The sequence below is a fragment of the Vombatus ursinus genome, unplaced genomic scaffold, assembly GCF_900497805.2.
Source record: "Vombatus ursinus unplaced genomic scaffold, bare-nosed wombat genome assembly UNPS02014812.1, whole genome shotgun sequence".
NCBI lineage: Eukaryota > Metazoa > Chordata > Mammalia > Diprotodontia > Vombatidae > Vombatus > Vombatus ursinus.
Window position 1 is genome coordinate 13226786 of NW_020954590.1, and position 18993 is coordinate 13245778.

At 37.4% G+C, this 18993-nt stretch overlaps 1 protein-coding gene across 14 annotated transcripts in view; it reads left to right on the top strand.

The window, feature by feature from the left end:
- LOC114053777 (centrosome and spindle pole-associated protein 1-like) overlaps positions 1-18993 on the top strand; it is a 133484-nt gene that overhangs the window by 23249 nt on the left and 91242 nt on the right. For 9 of the 14 annotated variants that reach the window (XR_003570422.1, XM_027876904.1, XM_027876903.1 and 6 more), the window contains exons 5-6: positions 13342-13422; positions 17054-17155. The exons of 1 other annotated variant lie outside the window; for it this stretch is intronic. Coding sequence is in view for 12 of the 13 variants with exons in the window: in XM_027876904.1 (XP_027732705.1) it covers positions 13342-13422; positions 17054-17155 (183 nt within the window). In the remaining variant the exon portion in view is untranslated. The remainder of the gene's footprint in view (positions 1-13341; positions 13423-17053; positions 17156-18993) is intronic. 4 more of the 14 variants (XM_027876909.1, XM_027876914.1, XM_027876915.1 and 1 more) reach the window with 2 other exon arrangements.

Consider the following 18993-nt stretch of genomic DNA (forward strand, 5'->3'; position numbering starts at 1 on the left):
TGTGTTTTTAAGTGTTTTAAGTACTAAGAACTAATGGAAAGCACAAAAGGAATTTACAATAACAGTGAATAAAGATTATAGGCTTCTAAGCCTAAGTTAAACCTGGTGTTTTGTGTAAATGTTCAAGAAACTAGCTTTCTTAGTCTCCTCTTTTCTTGATGCACTAAAAAAAAATCTTTTCAATTCTGCCTGAGCTAGTTGCTAGGTCAAGCTCTAAGTTTTCTAGCCAGTTTATTTGACTCTGGTAGGTGTTTCATTCTGTCTAGAAGCTATTTCTTCAACCATATAGCTCCAGATGTGGGAACTCTAGGTAAGAGACATCCAAAATCTCTTACTTCTTTCTTCGTTCCAATGACATCCCTAGGTCTTCAGTTCTATGAAGAACTTAGTCTCTCAGGTTCACTAATTCTTAGCCTTGATCCCAGGTCCCTGAAAGAGTAACCCTCCCCTGCATCCCTTATTTGACTTCAAAAGATTTCTCTACTGACTTCAGGCATCTTAGAAACTCTGTTTTAAAATGGAAATGATAATATGGTACTTATACCTCATGGTTTTGTAAAGAAAGTGTTCTGCAAACTGTAAAGTGCTGTGTAAGAGTCAGCTGTTATTTGGTAGTTAAAGTTCCATAATATATGTTAAGTAAATAAATGCAATCATTAAAAAAAATTGTTGTGATAATTATAAGTGGTAGATGTTGTTTAATGAGATGAAAATTTACATTTGTATTATCAGTATTAAGAAGTATTTGTTGAATGCCTAATATATTGTGTTCATCACTCTGCTGGGCTCTGAAGGGATAGATGTAAGAGAAATGTAAGCCATTAAATTATATTACATTAGCTCACATTTATATGTCACTTTAAAGTTTACAAAGTACCATATTCACAACTGTTAGCTCTTTCTTTCTGTTTTAGTTATGCCTCTAGGAAAGCAGTGTAACTCAGATGCTTTTTGATATAAGCGTTTAGTATGGCTTTATATGCCACTCTTCTAGGGAGTGGCTCAGTGAGTGCCATGAGCCTAACTCAACTTTGTTGATTCTTGAAGGAACTCACATGACATTAAACACCATCCACAAACACACCCAGATAGTTACCCTTTCTTTTACCCTGTCCCTTTTGTCCTAGTTAGTTTTCAGCCAGTTCCAGTTTTCTTTCTTTTCACATAAGGGTTAAATTCCTTTGTAAAAATGGAGTTTCTGAAGAATCAGTGCACACTAGTTATGAAGCTTAAATGTCCTCCTTTCGGTGTACATAAGATTAATACAAATGTGCAGTTTTTAGTATATATTGCTTATTTATTATCATTGATCTACTTCCCAGTTAAAACACCATTGAGAGCCCATGGTCCTTATCCTTTCCCAGGAACAACCACTACCTCAAGTGACAGGTGTCCCAGGTATTGTTTTCACTTGATGAAGAAATTTAGTCTTAGAGAAGTAGAGTGACTTATTCATGAACACATAGAAAGCAAGTATCAGAGTTGGAATTGCATTGAGTCTGAAAGTTGATAGGGACCTTAGAATCCATCTAGTTTAGCCCATACTGGAGTACGAATACACTTGACAGCATTCCCAACAAGTGCTCTTGCAGCCTCTGTTGAAAACTTCAGGTGAAAGGGAAATCTACTGCCTCCTAAGGCAACTCATTTATCTTTGGGATAGCTTTGATTGTTATCAGGTTTTTTCTTATATTGAACCAAAATATGGTTTTTCAACTTTAATTTATTACTCCTTGTTCTGTCTTTTGAGCCAAACAGAAAAAGCAGAAAATAAATCCTTATTCCATATAACAGTCTTTTTTTTTTTTTTTTTTTTTTTTTGGCTAGGCAATGGGGTTAAGTGACTTGCCCAGGGTCACACAGCTAGTATGATTTTTTTATGTGTCTGAGGCCGGATTTGAACTCAGGTCCTCCTGATGCCTGGACTGGTGCTCTATCCACTGCGCTACCTAGCTCCCCACCATGTTACAGTTTTTCAAAGACTTGAAGACAGTGATTATGTCTTCCCTGATTCTTCTTTAAATTGAACATGCTTATTTCTTCTAATTGATCTTCATATGGAATGATCTCAAGGCCCTTCACCGTCCTCATCCACTTTCCTTGGGAAACTTCATTTTCTCAGTGTCCTTAACATTTGGTGTTTAGAGTTGACATGCGGGACTAAGAATGTGGTATGATGAGGGCAGAGTACAGCAGCTTTTAGCTCTCTTGTTCTTAACATTGTTGACTCATGTTGAGCTTATAATTCATTGAAACCTTCAAATCTTTTTCATATGTTTATTTAAGCAAGCTTGGTTGGTATCACTGGTTGCTATTTTTTATTTGTGAAGTTGTTTCAATCTATAATCTTTAACATATCTATCCATATGTCTGTCTATCTATTTATCCACCTATCTATCTACACACATACCTATTAAATGTCATTTTATTAGATTAAGCCCAATGATTTAACTTGTTGAGATCTTTTTTGGATCCTGACTTTGGTTGTCCGGTATCTTAGTTTACCCTCTTTGTTTTGGGTCATTTGCAAATTTGATAAGTATGCCATTTTATGCCCTTTATCCAAGTCATTAACATAAATGTTAAGCAATACATCACCTTTGGTAGATCCACTAGATACCTTCCAGGTTGACGGTAGAGCTATTAATGAACTATTGTTTTGGTCTGGTATTCAATTAGTTCAGAATTCACCTAACTTTCTGGCTAGCTCTTCATCTTCAACATTAGAATGGAATGAGAGACATTGTCGTACTTAAACTGAAGTGTCTTCTCATTCCAAATCCACTGGCTTTTCAGCTTAACTCTGCAGTATTTCCCCTGCCACAAACAACTCCGCTGCTATGTATAAGATAATGTGTTAGGCATTTAGGATACTTCAAGGAATTTATATTTTGCAGGGGAATAAGGTGGTGGTGGTATAACTTACATGGGTAAGTCAATAGAAGACAATTGGAGCATGTGGTTGAAGTGAGCATAAAAGTCTTTAGGAGGTGCTATTAAGCTGAATCTTGAAAGAAGATAAAAATTCTAAGAGGTAGAGAAGATGCAGTGGGTAGGGCACTGGACCCAGAGACACTTAAGAGTTGCATGGTATTTGATGAAAATTGAGGCCATTCCCTCAGAGCTCAGTTTTCTTTCCCCCTTCTCATCTCACATCACTGAGGTGCTTTCTACTACTGTTTCCTTCTTCACCTTTGTCCAACATGCCATTCTCCTTTGCCAGGGCAGACCCTTCTACATTCACGAGTGATTCCATGCCATCCCATCTTCGTCAGCAGATTACAATCTCCATCATTCCCACTCTCTTTCAAACTTGTATTTTATCTCTTTCTGTCTGCTTCTTCTCTGCTGCCTACAAACATGCCCATCTCTCCCCCTGTCCTCAAAAGCCCCTTACTTCATCTGTCTATCTCCACTAGTTATCATCCTCTATCTCTTCTGTTTTGTGGTTAAACTCTTTGAGAAGGCTGTCTACAATTGATGCTTTTACTTCCTTCTCTTTCTTTTCCACCCTGGCCACCCAATGCTTAACATCTTACAAAGACTTTAGGATTTTTAGCCCCTTCCCTTTCCATTTTCAATGCCACAGAGCTGAGGACCTCCACCTTGAAAAGGGCAAAGCGTGGATTCTGGGGAAATGTTCTTTGGTTCCTTAAAAAGGGAGCGGAGTATCTCATGCCCTGATGTGGTCACCTACAACATAAACTTACTCTTTCTAACCTTACAGAGACCATTCATCAATTGGCAAATAAGACAGCTTATAATCTCCGGGAAATCCAGCAAGCTTTGGATTCCCTAGCAGATATGGTCCTAGACCTTACCCTACCTGCTTGCCTCTAGCAGGAGTGTATGTACCCTGGCAAACACCTCCTACTGTATGTACATCAACAACTTTGGGTAGGTAGAGCCATATTGAACATATTTTGGAAAAGGCTAGTTGGATGCAAGAAATTCATGATAACCTCAGTGCCTCCAAACCATCTTCTTCATGGAGATTTTTGGCTCCTTTTTCTACTAGTCCCCATACTTATTCCCCTTCTGATCATATTCCATTTATTCCTGTTTAGCCCTTGTTTGCTTGACTCCCTTACCAGATTTGTCTCCTCTAGGATCTAGACCATCTGCTTCCAAATTGCATACTAACAAGGCTGCATACCAACCTTTGACTGAATCATAGGCGCCCTAACTCACTGGACCTGGTGTTAGCTAGGTTCCAAAGTCTGACACCCCCTGAACAGGACATAGCAATGCAGGGACAGCTCTACACCTCTTGCCAACAGGAAGCAGTTTCAGAAGCCGAGACCTTCTCCCCTTACCTCAAAGATTTTGGGTCCCATTTGTTTGAAGGGGGAATAATGGGGTGATGGGACCTGGACCCCTGAAAGGAAAACACCGTATCTTTGAAAGCAACTCAGTCCCTGAATTTTCCCACACATTTCAGCAGCCCAGATCACTGGTGCCTCTGCCCAATACAACTGGTCCACCCCAGCCCACCTAGACCACCTAATTAGCTTACTAGACATTCTTTTCACTGTCACCCTGATACAATCAGAGGATCATTGAGCAAAATTATATTTTGTGGTTAGTTCTATCAAAGACTCTCATATGATACTAATGTATGTGAGAGACAACTCATTAGAGAACACGTCTACATTTGCTTAACTTTGCTTTTTAAATACTTAACATACAATAAATAACAGGTCTATATGTACTACAACTGTCAGCCACTTATGTGACTGTCTTATAGTTTAATAATGAGTTTATAGAAATGAAAAAATAGGCATATTGGTCAGTAGTTGTTGATGGTCTCTAGATACCCTTTTTTTGGGTAGTAATACCTTTTCACTTTTATTTGGTAATTTCCCTTTATCAAATATGTTGTAAGTTGGTTCTTCAGTGCTTTCAAAACTGTTACTTCTGGCATATATCTCTTCTCTTTGGAGTAAGCCCACTCCAACAGTTTTTCCTGAAATGCTAAATTTCCTGACTTCATTTTCTTAAGTGCAATTTCTGCTTACTTTCTTACAATATAGCACATGCAGAACTGAGCTGTTAGAGTCCAAATGTAGTGTTTCCAGTGACATAGATAATGAAAATACGTTGCTATTAAAATGCTCCAGGTGTGTTTTATTTTTTGTCTATTTGTTGTAATCTCATTTTAGTTATAAAATGGTCTTGGGATTATCTGGTTCATTTGGGTTTCATGCCAAGTCTTTCGTAGATTTGTTTTCCCCTTAGCTTCGCTTCCCTGTTTTATAATGAAATACTTCTCATACATAATATTTCACTATCTTTATTTGTAGTGTTTTGCTATAATAAGTTTATATTTTAAACTAGTATTGCTTTTGGCTGTCGTGTCTGTCTCTTCAGCAAAGGGTTTAGGTGTTTACTGGCCAAGGTGATTTCTAGACTCTTTTGTTCAGATGCCTGATTGTACTGTTTCCTTTACGTTGGTAAAACTTCTGAAGGAAATGGTAATAGTGGTGGTATCTTTTCCTCTAACCATTTTGTTTCTTGGAATCAAAGCATTAGGGATTTATATAAGTAGGTCAGGTTGGAGCTTGTTGTAATCATGTTAAGTGATTTTTTTGTTTTATCTTTTTATTTTGTTGATTTTTGACCATGGCCTTATATACTGTCAGTGGCCTTACTTGTCGGCAGCAAATTCAGGAATTACTTCTATATTGGGAAGCACTTGTTTCCTGTATCATAAGAAATAGTTTGTTTTGTTTTGTTGTTTAGTGCCTATTTCCAGAGTTTTCTATAAATGGGAGGCTTCTGAATAACCTGTTAGATTCTGTTTCTTAATCCTCAACTCTATTTTTCTCTGTCTCTCTTTCTCATGAACTGATGATTTTTATTACTGCATTTGGGCTCCTGAGAAACCAGTTCTACAAAGTCTCTTATCTGCCTTTACAAGGACAACCTTCCATTTAGATTCATTTTCCCTTTTGTTTTATGATTTAATTTCTAGCAAGAGAATGTCAATACTTATGTGATTCAATTTCTCCTGCACTATAAAAAGCTTGTTAGTCATTGGACAATGATGCCAGCAGGTTAATAGTTATACATGGTGTAAAACAGGTGTCAAACTCTTACTGCAGAACTCCTGAGTGTGCCCACCACACTCAGGGAAATGTTTCACAAAATAAGTAAAAATACAGTATAACACAGATACTGTTAATTTGTGGTTTTCTAAGGCAATGTATGCTAAATAAGGATCTGTTTGTTTCTATTTGAGTTTGATACCGCCAGTGTAAAAATAGGAGATTTCAACTCCCCTTATCCCCTTTTCTGCCACTCTGCTATTACTGTTACAAAAGTAGAAGGGCACTACATAGGACTGAAGGCCATTTTGTGGGTTTCTGTTGTTGAATGGATTTTTATTGCAAAAAATATTAATTACCTAGCAGCCAGCCTACTGGTATGAACTTTTTCAATATTAGTTAGGTTGGTCCTTGGACAGAAAGAATATCTGTCTTCATTATCATACTTAAAACCTTTCCAAGATGGCAGAAGGTATTGAATTTTGTGTTCTGCTGATATAGCCTTCTGAGATCTTAAGGTCATCTCCATCTCATGATGAAGCTTCAGTGTAGGACTTTTTTGAGATTTGTTATTGTTTGTACATATAGAGAGAGCAAAATTATTTATTATTAGACTGACCTCTTTCAAAGTTGCTTTTTGCCTTTGTATTACCAGTGCTTAGCACTATGATTGGCACTTGGTATTTTCTTAATAAATGCTTGTTGATCCAGTGACTATTTTAAACAGTCATATCACACAATGTCAAGAGTCATTTAAAGATCATCCAGCTTGGTTCTGCTTCCAGGAGCCAAGAGGGCAGAGTAAGAAGTAAGTCATTCTCATCCTCTCTTATTGACCTCTGAAAGCCCAGAAAATATCACCCTGGGAAAGACCCTGAAACAGCTGAACCAGCAGAAAGATGGGGTGTAGCAGTCCTGTAGTCCAGGAAGCTTGAGAGATTAATGGAAAAGGCCCCTCTTGCTCTGGGGGAGGGGGAGCAGTACAGAACTGGAGGCGTCCCAGCAAGCCAGTGGAAAGCCTCGCTTCAGCATACCAGGGGGAGATCCTAAACCCCAGGTGATGGAGCAGGCAAACTTAAATTTGAATACAGACATAAGAAAGATGACAAAACATATGTGTGTGTGTGTGTGTGTGTGTGTGTGTGTGTGTGTGTGTGTACAAAAAAAGCTGGCTTTATTAAAAAAACCAATAAAATAGATAAACCCTTGGTTAATTTAATTAAAAAAAAATGAAAGAAGAAAACCAGACTACCAGTATCAAAAATGAAAAGGGTGAATCCGTCATCAAGGAAAAGGAAATTAAAACAATAATTAGGAACTATTTTGCCCAACTGTATGTCAATAAATTTGACAATCTTAGTGAAATGGATGAATGTTTACAAAAATATAAATTGCCCAGATTAACAGGAAAGGAAGTAAAATACTTAAATAACCCCATCTCAGAAAAAGAAATTGAAAAAGCCATCAATGAATTCCCTAGGAAAAAATCTCCAGGACCATATGGATTTACAAGCAAATTCTATCAAACATTTAAAGAACAATTAATTCCAGTACTATATAGACTATTTGGGAAAATAGGTGAAGAAGGAGTCTTACCAAATTCTTTTTATGATACAGATATGGTGCTGATACCTAAACTGGGAAGCATCAAAACAGAGAAAGAAAATTTTAGACCAATTTCCCTCATGAGTATAGATGCAAAATTTTTAAATAAAATATTAGCAAATGGATTACAGCAACTTATCACAAGAATAATAAACTATGACCAGGTAGGATTTATACCAGGAATGCAGGGCTGGTTCAGTATTAGGAAAACTATCAGCATCATTGATTATATCAACAACAAAACTAACAGAAACCACATGATTATCTCAATAGATGCAGAAAAAGCTTTTGACAAAATATAACACCTGTTCCTACTAAAAACGCCAGAGAGCATAGGAATAAATGGAGTCTTCCTTAAAATGATAAGTAGCATCTACTTAAAACCTTCAGCAAATATTGTATGTAATGGGGATAAGCTAGAAGCATTTTCAGTAGGATCAGGGGTGAAACAAGAATGTCCATTATCACCACTGTTGTTCAGTGTGGTACTGAAAATGTTAGCTTTAGCATTAAGAGAAGAAATAGAAATTGAAGGTATTAGAATAGGCAAAGAAGAAACACAGCTATCATTCTTTGCAGATGATATGATGATATACTTAGGGAATCCTAGAGAATCAAGTAAAAAACTACTTGAAATAATAAACAACTTTAGCAAAGTTGCAGGCTATAAAATAAACTCACACAAATCACTGGCATTTCTATATTTTACCAACAAAGCCCAACAGCAAGAGATAGAAAGAGAAATTCCATTTAAAGTTACTGGAGACATTATAAAATATTTAGGAATCTACCGGCTGAAATAAGCCCAGGAACTATATGAACACAGTTACAGAACACTTTTCACACAAATAAAGTCAGATCTAAATAACTGGAAAAACATCAGTTGCTCACAGGTAACCCAAGCTAATATAATAAAAATGACAATTCTATCTAAGCTAACTTACTTATTCGGTGCCATACCAATGAAACTTCCAAAAAATTATTTTATAGAGCTAGAAAAAATAATAACAAGATTCATTTGGAATAATAAAAGGTCCAGAATATCGAGGGAACTAATGAAAAGAAATGCAGGAGAAGATGGCCTAGCCTTTCCAGATCTTAAATTGTATTATAAAGCAACAATCATCAAAACTGCTTGGTACTGGCTAAGAAATAGAGTGGTGGATTAGTGGAATAGGTTAGGTATGCAAGACACAGTAGTCAATGACTATAGTAATCTACTGTTTGATAAACCCAAAGACCCCAGCTTCTGGGATAAGAACTCACTATTTGATAAAAATTGTTGGGAAAACTGGAAAAGAGTATGGCAGAAACTAGACATAGACCAAAATAAAGTCAAAATGTGTTCATGATTTAGATATAAAGGCTGATACTTATGTAAGTAAACTGGGAGGGCAAGGAATAGTTTACCTATCAGATTTATGGAGAACAGAAGAATTCATGACCAAACAGGAGATAAAGAACATTATGAAAAGCAAAATGGATAACTTTGATTACATTAAATTGTAAAGTTTTTGCACAAACAAAGCCAATGCAACCAAGATTAGAAGGAAGGTGGAAAATTGGGAAAGAATTTTCACAACCATTATCTCTGATAAGGGCCTCATTTCTCAAATATATAGAGAATTTATAAGTCAAATTTATAAGAATACAAGCCATCCCCCAATTGATAAATGGTCAAAGGATATGAACAGGCAGTTCTCATTTGAAGAAATTAAAGCCATCTACATCATATGAAAAAATGCTCTAAATCACTACTGATTAGAGAAATGCAAATCAAAACAACTCTGAGGTACCACATAACACCTATTAGATTGGCCAGCATGACAAAACAGTTAAATGATAAATGTTGGAGAAGATGCGGGGAAATTGGAAAATGCATTATTGGTGGAGTTGTGAAATGATCCAACCATTTTGGAGAGCAATTTGGAACTATGCCCAAAGGGCTATCAAAATGTGCATACCCTTTGACCCAGCAATAGTACTTCTAGGGCTGTATCCCAAAGAGATCAAACAAATGGGAAAAGGACCCACATGTACACAACTATTTATAACAGCTCTTTTTGTGGTGGCAAATAATTGGAAATTGAGAGGATGCCCATCAGTTGGGGAATGGTTGAACAAGTTGTGGTATATGAATGTAATGGAATACTATTGTGCTATAAGAGATGATGAATAAGCGGACTTCAGAAAAACCTGGAAAGACTTGTACGGACCGATGCTGAGTGAAGTGAGCACAACCAGGAGAACATTGTACACAGTAACAGCCATGTTGTGTGATGACTAAATTTGATGGACTTAGCCCTTCTCAGCAATGCAAGGTTTTAAGACATCTCCAAAAGTCTCATGATGGAAAATGCTATCCACATCTAGAGAAAGAACTGTGGAGTTTGAATGCAGATCGAAGCATACTATTTGCTCTTTTTTTCCTTCTATTTTGTTTTGTTTCCTCTTTCTTGTGGTTCCTCCTATTGGTTCCAATTCCTTATAACATGACTAATGTGAAAATAAAAAAAAATTAAAAAAAAAAAGATCATACAGCTCAACTCTTATCTTACAGATGAGAAAGCTAAATCTCAGAGTGGTGAAATGATTTTCCCAATTACTTGGCCAATAAATAGTAAAACCAGAATGAGAACTAATTTTTTGAGTTTTTCCACTATACTGTTCTACCTGTATAGACAGTGCTTACTTTATATAAATTTGCATTATGCAAATTTGACTTTAAGAATTCTGAAATTCACATTCCAAAAAATCCACCTATGTTAACTGTACAGGGGTGTATGGAGTGTTCAGGGAGGACTAGCACCTCTGATGTAAGGGCTTGCCAAGCCCTTTTCGGGGCCCGTTCATTTAGCTTTAATATGCACCTTTACCCCCCTTTCATCTGTGGCTCCAAGAAGCTGTAGCTTCTCTAGTGGCCACATCCTGGTAAACTGTTTTGGAACACTGGCTAAACCAGGTTTAGGGTAACTGACAGAACTTAAGCCTGTCCGTGAGTTAGGGGAATGTTTGCCCCAGGCATGTGAAGACTTTCCCCAGGGGGATGAGTGGATGAGAACAGTTTGTTCTGATGGCCATGGAGGTGGCTGAAGCTGGTACTGTGGAGTGCTTAGAGCCTGGTCAAACATCAAAGATGTCAAAGTCATCCACTGCATCCTGGGTCATCACCAGTTGTCTTGACTTTCAGTCCTGCCATTGGACTTTTATGACTCAGGAAGAGAGAGTGAGGTTGACAACTTCGTGCGACTGTGCCTCACTTAACATGCAATTCACATGCAAGTCGAGACATCATCTGTGATGTCATTTGTTCTCTTCAAAAATGAAGGACAAACACAGCAACAACAACAATAACAATAACAACAGTACTGTGTTCTCTCTCTGCCCCTGTGCCTTGGCTTGGTATTCCGTGGCCTCTTCTCTCCTTCTCCCCCCCCCCACTAAAAAAAAAAAAAAGACAAGAGCGCTCCATGTAAAAACAGAAGAATGAGTCTGCCACCACTGCTGCCATGGGATTGGGGTCTGGCTTGAGACCTCTGGTGCTGAGAGAGGAGACCTTTGCCCTGTTCTGCCCGTGTGTCCAGCTCCCCATGTGTCTGTCTTCTATCTGTCTGTGCTCAGGTACTGCATGTCTGTACCTGGCCTCCACGTGTCGTCCATTTTCTCCTCTCTGTGTCTGTATCTGTGTCTGATGTCTCTATATCTCTTCCCAATGTGTTCTTCCCCTTGGTTCCAACCAGGCCCCAAGGTGGCTGGCTCCAGACCCTGAATGTTCTTTCTCCTACTCTTGCTTCTCTATCCTCGGCCTTTATATATCCCTGAACCATGTGCTGGCCCCCTCCCTCCACAAGTGGGTGGCCCTCTGCCTTCCCCACATCCACGTGCAAATTCACATTGTGTAAAAATTGCTTTACATAGAGGTCTGTGAAATGGTCCACTTACATAAAGCAAAAACTGTATTAAAAAAAAACCAAAATGAACTAAATTTGGCTTGGTAGAAGGTAGGGCACTCTGGCAGAGTAGAGTAAAGAATAAAGTAATGGAAATAGGAATTGGTTAGCATAGCATATGTGGGGGACATCAAGAAGAAAGACCTGACAGAATCCTGGATATTGGTGGGAAGTAAGTTGGATGAGAGAGAGAGAGAGAGAGAGAGAGAGAGAGAGAGTGAGTGTGTGTGTGTGTGTGTGTGTGTGTGTGTGTGTGTGTGTGTGTGTGTGTGTTTAAGGTAGCAAGCGTTAGGGAGATGTTTTAGTGCAATAATATGACGAAAGTAGTGTTTAGTGTTTGGTTCTACCAAAGCCATACTCTAGTTTCTCGTTGCCGCATGAAGATGCTCCAAGTTTATAATAGCACAGTGCAAGCTTTGGGAAGTTTATAAATAGATAAAAAGACTACAAGTGTGGATCTCTGGATAGGTTGAATATCTTTTCTTCGGGTGTTGGGTGCCAACTTAGCTAAGTTTGGGTGTTCTTCTCACCGAAAGGTTAGCTGTGAAGCAAATGTTTTTGGTCATATTAACTCTTGGAACCACCTACTTTAACACTGTGTGTATTACTGGAACTTGTGTACCCACACTGATGAAATCAACAATCTTTGAACTGTATTGAAGTAAGTTTTGGTAGTCATTTATGGAATCAGTTGGAAAGGAGATTGACCTAGAAGCAGGGGTATCATACTGGAGTCTGTTGGAATATTTGTGTGCACAGTCTGTAATTTGGACACACCATGCTTAGGTTTCTTAAAAAATATAATTGGCTACTCCAAGTAGATGGATATAGGAACTCTGCTTTCCTCCCTATTGTAATTGTTTCACTAGAGACACTTGGTATTTCCCTTCCTCTTTCCCTCTCCCACTCAGTCTGCTGTGGATCCCGGGACCCCCAAACTCAGGCCCTCTTTCTAGTGTCATCTTAGTGTTAACCTGTGGCAGGGTCTTACTCCATAAACACTCCATGAATAGAAATATATAATTCATATATAATGCTTAAATAATGCATATATCTGTTCACTCTTTCTTCCTTTCCCTTTTTTTCCTCTATCCCTCCCCTTTGCTTTTCCCTCCCCTTCTGCCTTTCATTCTTTTTCTCTCCCCCCAAAACAGAAACCCCAAAGAAGTCATTGCAGTAGTATGCATAAGGAAATTTGTGACCTCAAGTAAAGAAATATAGATCACTAACACTAATAATGAAGGATTATATGATTGGCAAAGGAATGTGTGCTGAAAAGCAGCCTCCTTTTTTTTTTTTTTTGGTCCTTGAATTGAATACCATGATATGTGAAAAATAAGATCAACCTCTGTCCTTTGGTCAATTGCTAAATAGCATAAAATTTTCTTTATTTTTTCTAATTATTTTGTGTTTCTTAGTCTACATTTTAATATCATAGGAATTAGAGTGAAAAGGGAACTTGGAAATCACCTGCTTCCACTCCTTCACTTTTCAGAGGAGGCAGATAAAACCCAATAATTGGACAGAAAATGATTTTCTAAAGGTCTCGTCAGGGATTCTAATTCTAATTCTAATTGGTCCTCAAATTCCAAATTAAGGGTCCATGCTATTGAGCCATTTATTCTCAGGAGTTTGACCTCCAATAATGGTATTATAGAAAATAGTATATAAATGTGCATTTTTATTGAATGAAAATTTCAAGATCGGAAGTTAAATCAAGGTTCTTTTTTTAAATACAGAAAAACTTTGTGACAACGAGTGAAATAGATCCATCTAGTCTGGGAGTATCTCTTCCTATTGGTGAGAGGTTATCTGTCAAGGTAGGTTAATTGTTGCCAATGTTCAGCCTTAGTAAGGAATCAAAATTATTAAAGAATGTACTTCTAGTTTAAATTTAAGCAAAAAAAAAATTAAAGCTATTTGACATATATTACTTTTCTTTGGACAAATTTGGGTTTTTAATTGGATTACTAGAAACAGTATAAATTACTTCTGGTCATATAATGTGGAAAACATTTTTCTTTCTTTGACCAGTTTCTTTTCATTTTCTATAACTCTAAAATTAGTCTTTGATTTTCGTATAACCTCTTTGAAGTTATAATGATTGACATCTTTTGTCTTTTTTATACTACAGTTGTTTCTTCATATATCTCCCCCACCATAAAAGCCTTATTGATAACCATGCATGCACGCACCCGTGTGTGTATACACACAATGAGATGTATATGTATATGAAAATGCAAAGGTTCTTTGATCTCCTCTGTGTGGTAAACTCCTGATATGGGAACTTATTCCACTAAGGCATATGACCGCCAGTCTATGATTTAGTCCTAGAGAGTTGCCTGAGGGACAGAGGTCAAGTGACTTGCCTAGTTTCTCATAACTAGTGTCTGAGGTAGGATTTGGATCTAGGTCTTCTACTTATACCATGTTGTCTTTTATATATATGTGTGTGTATACATATGTAGATAATTTTGTAGATGGATATGGGTACGTATGCATAGCTGCTGCCACGTAGTTTATTTAGCAAAACTCCTACTCCTCACTCCCTTCTTTTCTCTTATCCCATCCCTCAAAAATACAATTCTATGTCTTAGAGCCTCTGGTTCATCTCTGGGAACAATATACTGAGAAGACAGAGCCATATGTAGTGGATAGGGAGCTGGAGTCAGTCAGAAAGCATGAGGTTTAAGTTTGCTCTCCATACCTGCTGGCTTTATGACCCTGAGCATGTCATTTAACTTCCCCATTGTCCCAGGCAACTCCTTAAAATGACTATGAATTGCCGAGAAAGTGTCATTTCTTCAGTGGGAATTCCATTTGCCAAAGAAATCACAGATCCTGTCTTATGCCATCTAAATATATAGTTATAGGGATATAGGGGTTTGAAACATATAAAATTAAGAGTCATTTTCTCAGTCAGGAGATATGAGTAGTTTTAAAAGAAGTGCTATTAACTACCAAATAAAAATGCTTCCTATCACTAATATATATTTAGCTTAAGATATACAGAATTTAAGAATTGTTAATTTTCTTTATGACTGAAAAGAGTGGTGCTGAAAGCATACTTATGTGTTTTATATAGGTTGAAGTTTTGGGTGTATTTGGATGCTTACTTTGCATTCTAATTCTTTTAAATTAAACAATAATTAAATACCTGCTAGGTGCAAGAAGGCATTATGCTGGTTTTTGGGGTATACAAAGATAAAAAACTATTGAATCTCACTGGTGGGGGCTAAAACATAAGGGTGTCACTATGTGGAATGTGATAGGGGCAAAGAGAAATTTTGATAAAGCCCCCTTAAAAATTTAAGATGACTTTTCTTTGGGCAAGTGGGCAAGCTAAGGGAAGGCTTGACAGAGGAAGTGGCACCTGAGCTAGATTTTATAGAAAAATGATTTAATTTTAAGAGATATGAAACAGAGGTATGTTTCAAGCATAAAAGACATGCTCTGCAAATAGGAGGAATGAATCCAACAACTAATAATTTAGGTTGGCCAAAATAAAAAGTTTGTGAAGGAGCACTCATTTTAAGTGCCACCTTCTACATGAAACCTTTCCTGATCTCCCACCTGCTAGTGCCTTCCACCTCCAAAATTATTTATCTATTTTGTATGTATTTGTGTGTGTATGTATGCGTGTCTATGTATAAACACATACATATGTGCATATATGTGTATGCATGTGTGTATATATACTACATATATAGTATATCTGTCTCTATATATGTATATGTCTATCTGTGTATACATACACAAACAGACCCAAGTTGTTTTCCCCAATAGAAGAAAAACTCTTTGAATGCAGGAACTTTTTTATTTTTGCATTTGTATCCCTAATTAGTGCCTAGCAAATAGTAGATGCTTAATCTGTGTTTGTTTATTGATCAAGAAGCATGAAATAAGCCAGGAAAGGTAGATTTGTGCTGGATTGTGGAGTGTCTTAAGTGCCAGGCTATGGAATTTAAGTTTTATCCTATAGACAACAAAGCATCTATGAAGGTTTTTGAGCAGAGGAGAGGCAAGTTCAGATTTGTTCATTATGAAGATAATTTTGGCAGTTATGTAGAGGATGGATTGAAAGAGGGGAAACTAGAGTCAGGAAAGCTTATTAGGATCTTCAGTGAAGTTTAGTCAGTAAGGATGAGGAACTGAACTAAATTGGTGTTAGTGAAAAATGGAACAGATGGGAGAAGTATTGTCAAGGTAGAATCAACTGGACTTGAGAGCTAATTAAATGACTGGGATGAGGAGGAGGGAAAAATGAAAGATGACGTTGCAGTTTCAAGTCTAGATGATTGGAATGGTGTCCTCAATAGAAATAGAGAAGTTATGAGGTGGGTTCAGTGAATTCTTGTTGTATTTGAGGTCTTGACAGAACATTGAGTCCAGAAGGAGACATTTATAATGTCATTGGGATTGCTCAAGGGAGAGATCTGGGCTGGACATATTGCTGTAGGAGACCTCTGCATGATGGAAGTGTATTAGATCTCAAATGGAGTTAGTATAGGAAGGCATTGAAGACAGAGCTTTGGGAATCAGGTACATTTAGGGGGCAAGAGGAAGAAGATGCTGAAGTGAGGATTCATAGTCCAAGCATTGATGGGGCTTCATGTCTGCCTGGGCCCCTTCCACCTCTAAAATTCTTTTGCCTCATGGAAGATATTGACAAGGGCAGGTTGAAGAACCTGGCAAGATCAATGTTACAGACACAGAAGAAAATATTTATGGTTGGGGGTGGGGTGGAGACTCAGGGAGGAGGGAAGGGCTGCAAACAGTGTTAGATGGTACAGAAACCATTTAACTATCAAACTGCCAATAAGACAGAGGATTGAAAAAAGCCATTAGGGTTAGCAGTTGAGAGGTCAGTGGACTTGGAGAATTTTCAGTAGGGGGTAGGAATGGAAACCAGGCTGTTTAAGACTCACAGGATGGTAGTTGTTTCTTGTTAGATACCACTTGTGGCACAGATCATCCTAGAAGTGTTCCAGAGTACTGTGCCTGTTTTATCAAACATCAGTATTATTCAGAGGAAGTGCAATACTTGTTATTCAAGAAGACGTATTTGTTTACTAAATATGCTAAATATGAGATATATAGTGAGTAGTATCCAGTTATGTAATTTATTTGCTTTTAATTTGTTTATATTTTTTCAAATTCAGTGTTTTAATAGAAAATGTGGAAAGTAATGTTTAAGGATGTTTCTTAAATAGGAAGTGCATATTATTTGAACAGAACCTTTTCCATTATTTTACCCTGGTTCGTGTTACAAATTTATTCTGACTTGGATTTCATTTTTTGTCATCTTTGCACTGTTTCATTATAAACTTATGTTTATATATATAAGTTTATATAAACTTGATGTTAATATAATGAGAATCCTTTCATAAAGTTGTTCACTTTTTCCATAAAGTTTAAAATTGTGACACTTTTTTTGATGTCTATCTTAAGGAGAGATTGAAACTTGAAAGAAATAAAGAGTACAATCAGTTTCTCAGGGACAAGGAAGAATGGAATGAAAAGTTCAGAGAAGTAGAGAAGAAAAATCCAGAGGTAGGTTTTGCTGAAATAATTTCTTTAGAGAAGAAACTATTTATATTTATCAGCTTTTACTATGCTGTAAAAATGATTGTCCTTTAAAGATTTTTACCAAGTTATTAATATAAATTTTTTGAAGACAAACGACTTACTTAAAAGAAATCTGTCAGACACATCCAAAATTTACAAATTGTCAAAATCTGTAGTGATTCAGCCTGTTGCTTCAGACTGTCCATAAAATGATTTCTTTGAAAGGAAAAAAAAACACATAGCCATATGCTGAAAAATAATTATACCCCACATTTGGAGCAATACTATTAAATGTTTAAAGTAGTTTAAAAAAATAGACTGAATGTTAATGTGGGTGAGGCGTTGGGATAAAACTGCCTCTTGATCTGCTTCAAAGACTCCCCTGGCCATGCCTCCTTCTGCCCGCTGCGAGCGACCTTCCTGAAGCCTGACAGGACACCGCTACCAGTGATGAGGTCACTTGGTAGGGATGACCTTTAATCATGTAATGGTCGACCCTCACGAATTTATTTCTGTGCACTGATACTCGGCTGTACTCATTTTTCTCGGTGGTTAATACATTCCCTCTTTCTTTTGTTTTCCCCATCTTAACTCCTGCTACTGGAGAATAAACTCGGCCTCAGATATGAGGAGACCATAGAAAAAATACGTTTTGAGGTACTCCTTTTACAAACAGAATTCAACCCAAATCAGAAAATATTAAATACCCAATAGAATGCCACTGAAATCCTGCCATTTTGTATTATCATGTCATAAAGGTGACTGCATCCTGCCACTTGGTGTATAAGTTCTAGCATGTCCTACTAATTTGGAAAGGCTTGGAGTACATACCCTACCACAGACTGTCATCTGAGTGTAAGACTGTCTAAATGCAAAGACACTCATCACTAGATTAAACACAGGGTTATGCATTTTTCAGCTATAGCAACTTTAAAAAAATTATCATCTATCTCACTCCCATTTTCCAGCAGTAATACTGCCGTAGATTTGCCTCCCCCTTCTACTCTGCCTTTTAGAATACCTGCTGCATCATGAACAAACTTTGTATCATCTTAAATCTCTTCCTCTCTCCCTCTTTCTGTTTTCTGGCACTTGCTGAGATCTGGCTGTCTCTGGAGGCTGGTGCTTCTCTGGCCACCCTTTTCAGGACGGGCTACACTTCTCAGTACCCTACTTGGGGGTGGGGCATTGGACTCTTCCTTGTTCCCATTGTCACATCTAAACTTTCCCTCTATCACTATCACCTGTAGTTTCTCCTTTGGAGAGGTTCACTGAATCTAAATTTATCACCCGATACAATTCCTGGTGGCTGTTAGTTACTGATCCACTGGAAATTCTCCTACGTTTCTTAATTACTAGTATCTGCCTCACTGTTTGTTTCTTTACTCAGATTCCTGCTTTCATACTGAAGGACTTCAATGTATGTATTCGTGTTCTGTTACATACTCTTAACTTGCCAATTCTTAATGAGCTCCAGTCCAGTGATATATTCCTTCACTTCCTCTAGCTACACACAGGAATGGTTGTAATCTTGATCTTGCCATGACCTACAAATATTCTATTCCCATGTTCATGAATTCATGAACTCTGAAATTCATTTATCTGGTTGTAATATTTTATCATCCCATCTTTTCCTATTCCTGTTACTCCTAACCTTATTCTTTGTCCTCATTGTAGTCTCCAGTGCCTTTATTCCTTAGTACTTTATCAGGCTGCGTTGGCTACACTCTTCTCCCTTCATAATCCCAACCCCTTTATGAGCCAGTTCACTTATACGCTATCATCCACTTTTGAATCACCTCCCCTGTTTCCTCCTGGAAAGG